Source organism: Grampus griseus (assembly GCF_964374135.1).
Source record: "Grampus griseus genome assembly, chromosome: 6".
In the NCBI taxonomy this organism is placed as follows: domain Eukaryota; kingdom Metazoa; phylum Chordata; class Mammalia; order Artiodactyla; family Delphinidae; genus Grampus; species Grampus griseus.
Window position 1 is genome coordinate 21869335 of NC_139000.1, and position 12622 is coordinate 21881956.

General features: G+C 45.7%; 1 protein-coding gene across 3 annotated transcripts in view; it reads left to right on the top strand.

Moving 5' to 3' along the window:
• The first annotated feature begins 10525 nt into the window (after window positions 1–10525).
• Window positions 10526–12622, top strand: part of ECPAS (Ecm29 proteasome adaptor and scaffold) — a 100983-nt gene continuing 98886 nt past the window's right edge. Inside the window, exon 1 of one of the 3 annotated variants that reach the window (XM_082656219.1) lies at window positions 10526–10853. In XM_082656219.1, the coding sequence (XP_082512345.1) occupies window positions 10814–10853 (40 nt within the window). In that variant the 5' untranslated portion in view covers window positions 10526–10813. Of the gene's footprint in view, window positions 10854–11121; window positions 11328–12622 lie in introns of those variants that run through there. The other 2 variants (XM_082656220.1, XM_082656221.1) reach the window with 2 other exon arrangements.

Sequence of the window (12622 nt, forward strand, 5' to 3'; positions counted from 1 at the left end):
CGTATGGCTGACTTGCTGCCTGCCTAGGTATCCTGTATGGCTCACGTTCCCATCCTTTCATATCTTCTCAGTGAAGCTCTGTCACTTCTCTGCTTAAAGTGGAATCCCATCGCCACTCCTATTTCCCCTTTCAACATACCATATCATTTTCTTACTTGATTACTGCTTATTGTCTGTTTTTTTCACTAGACTATCAATTCCACAAGGATAAGGATTTTTATCTGGTTTGTTCCATGGAACTACACTCTCCAGGCCCTAGAATACACTCTCCAGGCCCTGGCATGTAGTAGGTGCTCAACAGATATTTGTTGAATATATGAATGGTACTTGCAGGGATTACTGGGGGAATAGCAAAAAGGGCTGACGAACTCCAGAAGGATTGTCGGGGAGTGTCCTATAATAAGTGACTTTTGGAGCGGAGCCCTTGGGAGAGAAAAGCATTCTAGACTGAAGGAGCAGGGTGAGTCAAGGCTCTGAGACTTTAAAGGAACAGAACAAGCTCAACTAAGTGAACCCCTGCACTCATCTCACAGACAGCAAGGCAAGCCGAGGAAACGGGGCTGCCCGAAGTCAAGAAGTTGTCCAGTCCCAGGTCTGAATGCGTATTCTTCTCCTCTACCACCTCCCCTTGACTGGCTGAAAATGGAGAGGACATCACGGAGAAGCTGGAGGGGGCTTCCCTGGTGGCGCTGTGTTTAAGAATCTGCCTGCCAATGCAGGTGACACGCGGTTCGAACCCTGGTCCAGGAAGGTCCCAAATGCCGCGCGTGGAGCAACGAAGCCCGTGCACCACAACTACTGAGCCAGCACACTAGAGCCCGCGAGCCACGACTAAGCCCGTATGCCACAACTACTGAAGCCTGCGCGCCTAGAGACCGCGCACCGCAACGAAGAGTAGCCCCTGCTCGCCACAACTAGAGAAAGCCCACGCAGAGCAATGAAGACCTGATACAGCCAAAAAAAGAAAAAGAAAATTCAATTGCTTAAGACAGGAACGTCTTATTAAAGAACTATATCATAATAAAAAGAAATAGAGAATGTGTAGGTTGGAAATTTAAACATGACCTTTACCCCTTTAAGAGTTAATCTCTTATTCTTTGTGCTCCTCTAGTCATCAGAATGCAAATTTTTCTAATTATCTCTTCTATTGTTGAGATGCTAGACCAACAGAGTACTTTGGATTCCCAGAGAATTTATGTCAACAAGGTCATTTACCTCTTATCTATTATCATTTCAACCTAAGGTTTTTGTTTTTTTTTTTTTTGCGGTACGCGGGCCTCTCACCGCTGTGGCCCCTCCCGCTGCGGAGCGCAGGCTCCGGACGCTCAGCCGCTCCGCGGCATGTGGGATCTTCCCGGACCGGGGCACGAGCCCGTGTCCCCTGCATCGGCAGGCGGACTCTCAACCACTGCGCCACCAGGGAAGCCCCCTAAGGTTTGTTTTAATTCCAACCAAGCTTGAATCAAAGTTTGGGACTTCGGATTCTCATTCTGCAACATCCAGAAATGAAAGGCTATGCTGTTGCTGGATTGTTGCTGGATCATTTGGTTGCAGTTCCTTGGGGGATGATCTTCAATTCCTGTTGCAGAGATCCTGGGAGCTGCCCAGTTCCTATCCTTCAGGATGGTTAGTTTTTCTTTGTTTCTGTGAACTACTCCAGTACTCTTCTTCAAATATTTTTGTACAAACGTGAGATTTTTCTGTGCCAGGAACCAGAGAAACCCCAACTGACAGTACTCAGTGACAATATGTAGATAGTGAATAAAAGTGAGGGAGAAGAAAGGATTATAGGCTACTCCAGGGTCTCTGGTTTGATCAACTGGATGCTGGTTCCACATATACTAAGGGACACAGGAAGAAGGTTTGAGAAAGAAGATTAAAATTCAGTTGGGGATACATTGAGTTTGAAGCACATGTGGGACATCTAGGTAGAGATGACTTAACTGGAGAAAGAAATTAAAGAGTCATTTAGTAATTGAAGATGAGGGAATGAGGATTGCAATGAAGAACAAGTGGAATGAGAAGCGGTCTGTGGTTAAAACCCAAGGAAATGCTGACTTTGAGGGGGTGGCAGAGAGAGAAGGCAGTGAAGTTAACTGGTAAGTAGAAAAGAATCAGGAGAAACTGGTAAAGGAAAACCAACAGAGGAGAATTTTGAAAGGGACGATGGAGTCAATAGTTCTAATGAGATTGGAATGAAAAAGTGACCACGGGAGTTTGCAGTTGGTTGATCCTCAGGCAATTAATTTCAGGGAAGTCCAGGGGGTTGAGGAAAGAATAAAGGTGCAGCCTGAATATGAGAATGGAAAGAGAAGGTATTGGGTAGGTTATTTTTTCAAAGAGAGACTAGGGACAGAATAGGATAAGAAGGAAGAACACTGAAGATGCATTGTTCTGGAACAAGGGTCCTCAGGAGTACATGAAGATTTTCTTAGGATATAGGGGCATGGATAGTACTAAGAAAATCAATCTCTAGATCATATATAGTGTTTCTTCAAATTGCTTTGCCTAAGAATGCCTTTAAAAATCAGCATGTCCTATTTCACAGTGGCCCTTCTCTCACTTTACAAAAGCAAGCCATGCCTCTCAGCCATCTCCCGACTAAGAGGGTTGATTGCCTTCAGAGGAAGAACTTGACGACATCAAAGGGACAATTTGATATATTAAATTAGGTAATGAGGAAGTGAATAACAGCAACTGGGTATCTTTCTTTTTTTAAAAAAACAGCCCCTGTCCTTTTCATTGAGATACATTTCCAATAAAATTTTACTTTTCATGTTTAATAACTCTCAAAAGCTGTAACATAAAAATATGCTAATCACTAATAGTTAAAACCTTAAAAAATGTTGTAATGTATTTATGTTGTTTTTGATAAGTTGTGCACTATTAATTATGATTATTCAGTCATAGTAATTTTTTAAATAACCATAGAAAATTTTTCAAATATTTAAATTTATATACATATTTTTGTTGAAGAAAAGGATGATAAAGTAAACAGTAAGACTTTCAAGGTTAAAACTATATTGCCTGGGCTTCCCTGGTGGTGCAGTGGTTGAGAGTCCGCCTGCCGATGCAGGGGACACAGGTTCGTGCCCCGGTCCGGGAAGATCCCACATGCCGCGGAGTGGCTAGGCCCGTGAGCCATGGCCGCTGAGCCTGCGCGTCCGGAGCCTATGCTCCGCAACGGGAGAGGCCACGACAGTGAGAGGCCCGCGTACCTCAAAAAACAAAACAAAACAAAACTATATTTCCTTAGTGTAAATTGTTGTGCACTACTCTTTGTTGCAGTGTGCAGGCTTCTCATTGCGGTGGCTTCTCTTGCTGTGGAGCATGGGCTCTAGAGCACAGGCTCAGTAGTTGTGGCACACGGACTTAGCTGCTCCGTGGCATGTGGGATCTTCCCGAACCAGGGATCGAACTTGTGTCCCCTGCATTGGCAGGTGGATTCTTAACCACTGCGCCATCAGGGAAGTCCCAGGCCTTTATTTTATTTTATTTTTTAAAAAATATTTATTTATTTATTTGGTTGTGTGGAATCTTAGTTGCGGCACGTGGGCTCTTCAGCTGCGGCATGCATGTGGGGTCTAGTTCCCTGACCAGGGATGGAACACAGGCCCCCTGCATTGGGACTGTGGAGTTTATCCACTGTGCCACCAGGGAAGTCCCTAGGCCTTTATTTAAAAGGCTACTATTCACAATAGAATTCATTGTCAAAATTTCTTCTTTTCAATTATTTAAGTAATAAGGGGAAATTTTAGATGCCACCCTAAAATTGTGCAAATGAGTTACATTGTTTTTCAAAAAAAATTTTTTGGGGGGAGACCTGAACAAAAACCTGTGAAGTCACTGTCCTAAGGAAATCAGAGGAGGTAGAATCTTTTGGTATAGGGATAAATCCTATCTCTAGAAGATAGGGGACAGGTTGCCTCATTCTCCAAAATGCAAGGTATAGTATTATACTGGACCAGATCAGCTTTTTGCCTTTCTCCAGTGATATTTGGGAGGGGAAAAATAAAATGAATGATGGGGTTTGCCCAAGGTTGGGTACTGTATGTAAGAGAGAAATCAAGGAAAGAAAAACTTGAAGGTGCTGATAAGGATTCATTGCCACGAACATAAAGTGGTCAAAAAGTTCGAGATGATGATGAGGATCTAAAGTGTACTCTATGTTCCTAAAAATAAAGGCTTAAGCTAATCAGGATTTCGTTTTTCTCATTCAGTAATAAAATCGGAATCAGGCTGACCATAGCTTGTATGGCAGCTCTCACAATACATTCAGAGACCTGGCCTCATGCTGTGTTTCTGCTTAAATGGCCTGTAGGTATGTCATATTCACAACATGGTCACTGGAGCTCCAGCCTTGTCTAAATTCCAGGCAGAATTAACAGAAAAGGCAGGAAGCAAAAATGACATATCTGTTGACTCAGACCTTTCTAAACAAATTACAGCTATTGCGTTAGTTTCTAGATGCAGTCAGCCATTCCACAATTGGAATTGCTTCAAAAATTGCTTTTCCACAATTTTCTATGTTCTTTCCACCCAGTCTTCTAATAGAGAAGTTTGAAGCTTCTGTTTTCAAACTTATTTTTTGTATTTTCTTTCTCTTAATTCTTCTGAAAGACATACTTTTAGCATTCCCCTATCTCCCAATTTGCTAATTCTCTAGTTTGCTATGACAAGCCTACTGTTTTACTTGGTTATTAAAATTAAAAATAAAATGTTCAATGATTAAAAAAATGTACTCCAATCCACAGGAATTAGGAAAAGAGAGGAAAGATTCTATATGGTGGTTAGAGACTGATGTTTCTGAGTTCAAGTTTTAGAAAGTGGAATGTTTTGAGTCATGACATGGTTTTATATGCCATGAAATATGTCTTCAGTCAATAACTGACTGAAAAGAGCAGAGAAGATCATTAGGGTTGTGCCTCTGTTGGCAGATTGGATCCAGTCCCTAACTTTTTCAGCAACCGAAACAATTAGACTTACTTATATAAAGTCCTATTTATATTAGACTTATTTATATAGAATTTTGGCTTGTCTGGGGCTCTTTGGGAATGGATAATTGAATCTTTTAGGATAGCTGGATTTTCTAGATAGCTTAGAATTAAACCTTTAAGCACCAGAAGTTGCTTACTTATTATAATCATTTTAGATGAAAAGCTTTGTAAAATATACTTCATACTTCCTTGATTTTTGTTGCTTGAAATTAGACATAATTTCACCATTTCTTTTTTTTTTTTTTTTTTTGGCCACGCCACGCAGCTTGTGGGATCTTAGTTCCCCAACCAGGGGATTGACCCCAGGCCCTTGGCAGTGAAAGAACGGAGTCCTAACCACTGGACCACGAGGGAAGTCCCTATTTCACCATTTCTTGATGTCAGGATTAGCACCATAAACATCACTTATTCAAGTGAAATGATTTCAGGGCCTATGTGGTGGGTAGTGCTTTCAGTACTTTATAAATAACCCCAGCATGCTTTGCTTTTTGAGTTCTTATAGCTTCTTTTCATAGTTTTCCTACTTCTTCCCTTGTTTTCAGTGTGTCCGTTAGTACTTTTGTCATCCATGTACCTGCCCAGAAGAGTGCCCTCTAATATTCTGCTTCTACTCTGCTTTGACTGACTATGGAAGCAAGATTGTTCACCTTATCAGAATCATGCAGATATTTAGTGTGAGTAGGACCTACAAGAGGGAGAGGGGACTTCTAAGGAGTAAAATACAAATTTTTAGTTCTTGGATTTTGTGATATATTATTTTGGTTTCTCATTGGCCTTTCTTGACCCCCTCTTACCCTCCCCCAATTACTTCTTGTCTGTTTTTTGAAACTGAAAATTAGTTGATGTACAATATTACATTAGTTTCAGGCATACTACATAGTGATTTGACATTTGCATACATTACGAAATAAATGATCACCAAAATAGGTCTAGTAACCATCTGTCCCCATACAAAGTTATGATATTATTGACCATATTTCTTATGCTGTATATTTACATCCCTGTACTTATTTATTTTATAACGAGCTTTGTACCCCTTAATCCCCTTCAGCCATTTTACTGTCCAGTCTCCTCCCCTCTGGCATCACCTGTTTGTACTCTGTATCTATGAGTCTGTTTTCTTTTTTTTTAATTAATTAATTAATTTATCTTTGGCTGGGTTGGGTCTTCGTTGCTGTGCACGGGCTTTCTCTAGTTGTGGCCAGCAGGGGCTACTCTTTGTTGTGGTACGTGGGCTTCTCATTGAGGTGGCTTTTCCTGCTGCAGAGCATGGGCTCTAGGCGCATGGGCTTCAGTAGTTGTGGCTCACAAGCTCTAGAGCGCAGGCTCAGTAGTTGTGGCACACGGGATTAGTTGCTCCGCAACATGTGAGATCTTCCCAGACCAGGGATCGAACCCATGTCCCCTGCACTGGCAGGCGGATTCCTAACCGCTGCACCACCAGGGAAATCCTTTTTGTTTTCTTTGTTTTGCCTTTTAGATTCCACATATAAGTAAGATCATACGGTATTTGTCTTTCTATGTCTGACTTATTTCACTTAGCATAATGTCCTCTAGATCCATCCATGTTGTCCCAAATGGCAAGATTTCTTTCTTTTAATGGCTGAATAATATTCTGTATACATGTATCCATTTCTTCTTTACCCATTCATCTACTGATGGACACTTAGGTTGCTTCCATATCTTGGCTATTGTAAATAATGCTGCTATGAACATTGGGTGCATGTAACTTTTTGAATTAGTGTTGTTTTCTTCAGGTAAATACCCAGGAGTGAAGTTGCTGCATCATATGGTAGTCCTATTTTCAATTTTTTTTTCAAATTTTTCTTTTGGCCGCACTGCACAGCTTGTGAGATTTTAGTTCCCCGACGAGGGATTGAACCCAGGCCCTCGTCAGTAAGAGCACGGAGTCCTAACCACTGGACCGCCAGGGAATTCCCCTATTTTCAATTTTTTGAGGAACCTCCATACTATTTTCCATAGTGTCTGCACCAATTACCATTCCTACCAATGGTTCATGAGGGACTTTCTTGTGGATTTTTCTTTTTCTTTTTTTTTTGGTTGCTTTGGGTCTTCGTTGCAGTGCACAGACTTCTCATTGTGGTGGCTTTTCTTGTTGGGGAGCATGGACTCTAAGCACACAGGCTTCAGTAGTTGCGGCACATGGGCTCAGCAGTTGTGGCTCACAGGCTCTAGAGTGCAGGCTCAGTAGTTGTGGCACATGGGCTTAGTTGCTCTGCAGCATGTGGGACCTTCCTGCACTAGGGCTTGAACCCGTGTCCCCTGCATTGGCAGGCGGATTCTTAACCACCGTGCCACCAGGGAAGTGTCCTGTCTGTTTTTTAAAGTTGAAATAAATTCTAGATAGGAAGTATCTCAAGGCTACTATTTAAAACCATAGTGCCTAGTAAGATGATGACGTTATTTAGTGGGAAAAATAAACTATAAGTAGCTTGAAGGAAGAAGCAACTATAAAAAAGCTTGAAGAGTAGTGATTAGAAGCAGCATTGTAAGCTGCTATAAACTACTGTATATAATGAGATGTTAAAGCCATCTTTTTTTTTTGCCTAACAATTCCATGTCTACATATAGAAATATGTAACTTCATAAAGATATAAGAATGTTTTACAGTAGCATTGTTTGCAGTAGTAAAAAATTGTAAAAACTTAAATGCTCATCAATAGGAGAATGATTAAATTTTGTCATGTACTTATCATGAAAGGTTTTTTTTTTTTTTGCAAGTCTTTGGAAAAGACTATCATGCAGTCATTTAAAAGAATGAGGTAATTCTGCACATACAGATCGGAATGGTTAAGAATGTAGACTCTGGGGACTTCCCTGTGGCACAGTGGTTAAGAATCCACCTGCCAATGCAGGGGACACGGTTTCGAGCCCTGGTCCGCAAAGATCCCACATGCCACGGAGTCACTAAGCCAGTGCGCCACAACTACTGAGCCTGCACTCTAGAGACCACAAGCCACGACTACTGAAGCCCGCGCGCCGAGAGCCCATGCTCCACAAGAGAAGCCGCTGCAATCAGAAGCCCATGCACCGCAACGAAAAGTAGCCCCTGCTCGCCGCAAGTAGAGAAAGACCCCGCGCAGCAACGAAGACGCAACACAGTCAAAAATAAATAAATAAATAAAATAAATTCATTAAAAAAAAAAAAAAGAATGTAGACTCTGGATCCACACTGTCTGGGTTCAAATTCCTGCTTCAGCACTTACTAGTTTGTGGCACTTTAGTTTTGTTCCTCAATCATTCTGTATCATAAAAATCCCTACTTCTTAAGATTGTTGTAAGGATTAAATGAATTCATCCAAGTAAAATATTTTAAATAGTGCCTGGCACAATTAGTATTAGCTATTATTACTGATATAGAAGGATACTTGTGATATATAGTTTGGTGAAAAGGTAAAGTTACACAGTAATATGTATAGTAGGATTCCATTTTTGTCAAACAAAATCTGCGTGTAAATACCTATATGTGATTTGCACACATGTGGGATTCTGGAATGTCTATATAGGAGGAATTTATGAGTTGCTAACTGGCCTTGTCTGGAAGTTAAAATTTCAAACGAACTTTTTTTTTTTTAACTTAGATTCTATACTTTTGGCAGGGGTTGGGGGGTGGGTGGTGGTGGTGGTGGCTTGGCTTTAGAAGGATCTGTTGGAAATTACGGGAAGTCAGTTTCCCCATACTAGTTCTTGGTACAGTCACTCTATACATTCATAGAAATGGTCAGGAGAGGTTGTATGCACCCAACTGTTAACAGGGATTATTTCTAGGGAGTACGATGAGGGGATCGTGAGCAGGAAGGTGGCGGACAACCTTTACTTTATACACTTCAGTATTGTTTGCGGATACTTCATTGTGCATCGATTTTGTGTCACCATCAAACAAAAAGAGCCAAAATGTGCTCACAAGAAGGGACTGGTTAACGTAATACTATGAAGTCATTAATAAAAAGAGTGGTGGTGGTGTAGAGCTTTTTGAGTTAACGTGGAAGAATGTCTATGGAGGAAAAACACTGATACAGAACTTTATCATGAGTCTGAACCCCCTCCCCACTTCGTTATTTTGGGGGCCATATACACATGTGCACAGAAACAAGACCTTGGAGGGTGCATGCTCAACTGTACCTGTTAACCATAGTTTTCTTAGGGGAGTGGGATGCTGGGAGGGGAAGCAAGGCCTTTCACTTTCATTTTTAAATTCTGAACCATTTGCAATTTTTACAAAGATCATGTATAATCTCTATAATAAAAGCAATAAAGGACATAAATGTCTTTAATGTTGTGTTAAGTACCTTGTACTTGCCCAAGTTACATCTGGAATGACATATATTCATTTTGCAAGACATTAACTAGGGCTTTACAGATTTCTTTTAGGGATAAAAGCAATTTCAATTCAGTTAGGATCTTGATTTCTTCCTCTTACACCAAAAAAAAGTGTATCTGACCTTGTACCTAATTTATGACAGTACTGTCACTTAAAGTACAGCAATTATGCAACCCCTTAATTTGAATTCCAGATTGCAAGTGTTTTTCACTAAGTGAACTCACGGACAAACTGAAGGCATAAAGTTAAAATCGCTATATTCAAAATAAATCACTCGGGTTACCGAAAAGAACGTAGGGATTAGAACTAAAATCTAAGAAAACAACCCCTATAAGCATATATATTTGAAATTCAACTTTAAAAATCTTGGCTTATTGAACTTTAGTGCGGCTTAGTGATCTTCTTCCCTCACTCGGTAGTCCTAGTTCTAGTTTCGAAGAGCATCAGAAACCTACACTTTATCACCATCTTTAAGTAAAAAAAGGCGCCCTGGGCACCCGGGCTCGCCCGGGACTGAGTCAGCGTCGGGGCCGAGAAGTTCAGCGGGAGGCGCAGGGCGGGGCTTCCTCCCGCCGACTCCGAACCCGGCTCAACTTTTCCGAGTCCACGTCTCTTCCTTCGGACAGGCGTGTTTCTCCAGGTCGGGACCAGCCAACGTGACAACCACAGACCTTTACAGAAAGAGCTCCCGTCCCGCCTCGAGGACCTCCCCCGGCCGGGGCAGCCCGGGCCAGCTCGACCAAGCCCCTCACGGACTGCGGCGCGCGGCTCCCCGAGGCCGAGCCCGCCTCTCGCCTCGCTTCTGGGCGCCCGCGTCGCGGCGCTGAGCGCAGCATCCCCGGCATGGAGACCGGCTCGGACTCAGGTCAGAGGCCTGCGCGTCCGTTCTGCGCCGGGGCCGCCGGAGGCTGCGCGGGCAAGGAGGGGCGGCGAGGAGCGGCTAGGCCGGGCCGCCGGTGAAGGCCGCCGCGTGCCGGGTCCGCGCAGGGAGCGCTCGCGGGCCGGCTCTCGCGCGCGGGGCGGGCGGCGGCAGGTGGGCAGGACGAGCCGCGAGCGAGCGAGCGAGGGCGGGCGGGCGCGCGAGGGGCCCGGCGGGGGGGCCGCTGGGAGGATGGCTCAGCTCTTTCTAAATATAAAACCGGCGTGAGTTGGGCGAGCGCGGCGCTGAGCCGCAGAGCCGCCGCGCGGGCCGGGCGTACCGGGCCTCGGCCGACGGACAGCGGCGGCTCCGCAGAGCCGCCGGACTGCGGGAGCGCCCGAGTCGCGAGCTCGCGGGGGACGGCGAGAACTACGCGTGCAGCGAGGAGGACGCAGGCGGCGACGGCGACGGCGGGCGGGCCTCGTGGGCGCAGCTCAGCCCGCGCCGAACTACCAAAGGCGACTGCCGGCCTCTGCTGCACCGAGAGCGGCGAGCCCTCAGTGCCGCCCGTCCGTGCCCTCCCCCTCCGGCCCCTCCCTCCCTCCCCGGCGCAATATGGCTGCGGCCGCCGCCTCCGCCTCCCAGGACGAGCTGAGTAAGTGCCACGGCGAGCCTGCGGCAGCGAGCCGGAGCCGGCGCAGCGCCGGGCCGGGGGCGGCGGCCGGGGCCGGGCGGGAGGGCCGGGGAGCAGGGCCTGGCTGGCGGGCGGGCGGCGGCCGCGGCGTGCGGGGGGCTAGGGCGCTCGGGCCTGGCGGGCGGGGCGCCGGCCGCCGCCGGCATTTGTAGGCCTCAGGTTTGCACCGTCACGTTGCGAAATTGAAACCGGAGCCCCGGGCGGAGCCACCTCTGTGTGCGATCCGCCCCGGCCCGGGGGTGGGGGGAGCCTAGCCCCCTGCCCGTAGGGGCTGGGCTGGCTGGGCGGCCGGAGCCCCATGGGGGCGGGCTGTGTCTGCCTTCCCGTCAGACCCCTCCGTGGACCCCGGGCCCAACTGTTGGGCGAGTTCTAGAAGTGGAGCTTTCGGGGAGGAGGAGAAGGTGCCGTGTTGTGACACCAGAAATCAGCGGAAAGGTCAGGAACAGGCGGTGACCCTCAGGTGGAGCAGGAAGGACGGGCGGGCAGGGAGCGTCGCGGCGCTAGCCGCAGGGGAAACCTCGGGGTGACGGCGCTTTCAGAAAGGAGAGCCAGTGCACACTTGACCTTAAACGTTGCAGTTTTCCGGGGGACGGCGATCCACGCTCGGGGAGAGCGTTGGTCACCCTGAATCGCAGGCCACCTCGCCCGCCGCCCGGGTTCGCCTCGGTGCTTTGTGGGAAGTGTAGTCCCCGGGCGCCGCAGGCCCACGCTGGGGTCATAAAAATTGAATTTTCCTAAGACATGCAAGACAATTTCTGATTGCCTTTGGGGTGGTTAGGTGAAAAGCTTTAGGCTGAGGTGTTTCCTCAACGCTGCCCTTCAGTTTATGAAGAACAAGAAAGGTGTTATTTAGGGGTGAGGTGGGTTTTAAATGGAATGAAGCCTGGGTGAGGTGTCTCAAGCCTTGTGAAGTTTCTGTTCTTACAGCCCCCTCTGAATTTTCATATGGAAGTAGCTATACGCACAATAATTTCTGTTTCTTTGGTGCTGGCAGTTTAAAGATACTTTTATATACATGATCTCACTTTTGTCCTCCTAACAGCCTAGTAATGCAGGTAGGTAGTAATTATCCGTGTTTTAAAGAGGAGGCAGGCTTAGAGAGATAAGTTCCTTGCTGCTTTGACACAAAACTGGTGTAGCAGCAGTGGTGTTTGCTCATTTTGAGGCTGAAATAAAGAATTGGTGTCACCCTGGGCAGGATGGAGAGTCTTGAGTAGACAAGGTCTCATGCGGTGGTTAGAGATAGACAGGGCCTGATAGCCACAGAGTTGATTGCTTGTGTGTCAGTTCCAAGCTGGAGCACCACCAGGCCTTTTGGGGAGATCAGCTCCCTGATCTTTTTTCTTCCATTTTTTGTTATGTGGTAAAATACACATAACATAAAATTTACCATCATAACCATTTCTAACTGTACAGGCCAGTGGTCTTAAGGACATTCATATTGTTGTGCAACCATCACCACCGTTTATCTTCAGAACTCTTTTCATTTTGCAAAACAGAAACTCTATGCCCACTAAACCCTTCCTTTCCCCCCTCCTCCCAGCCCCTGGCAGCTACTGTTATACTTTCTGTCTCTATGATTTTTTTAAAAAATAAATTTATTAATTTTTGGCTGCGTTGGGCCTTTGTTGCTGTGTGTGGGCTTTCTCTAGTTGCGGCGAGCGGGGCTACTGTTTGTTGCAGTGTGTGGGCTTCTCATTGCGGTGGCTTCTATTGTAGTGGAGCACTGG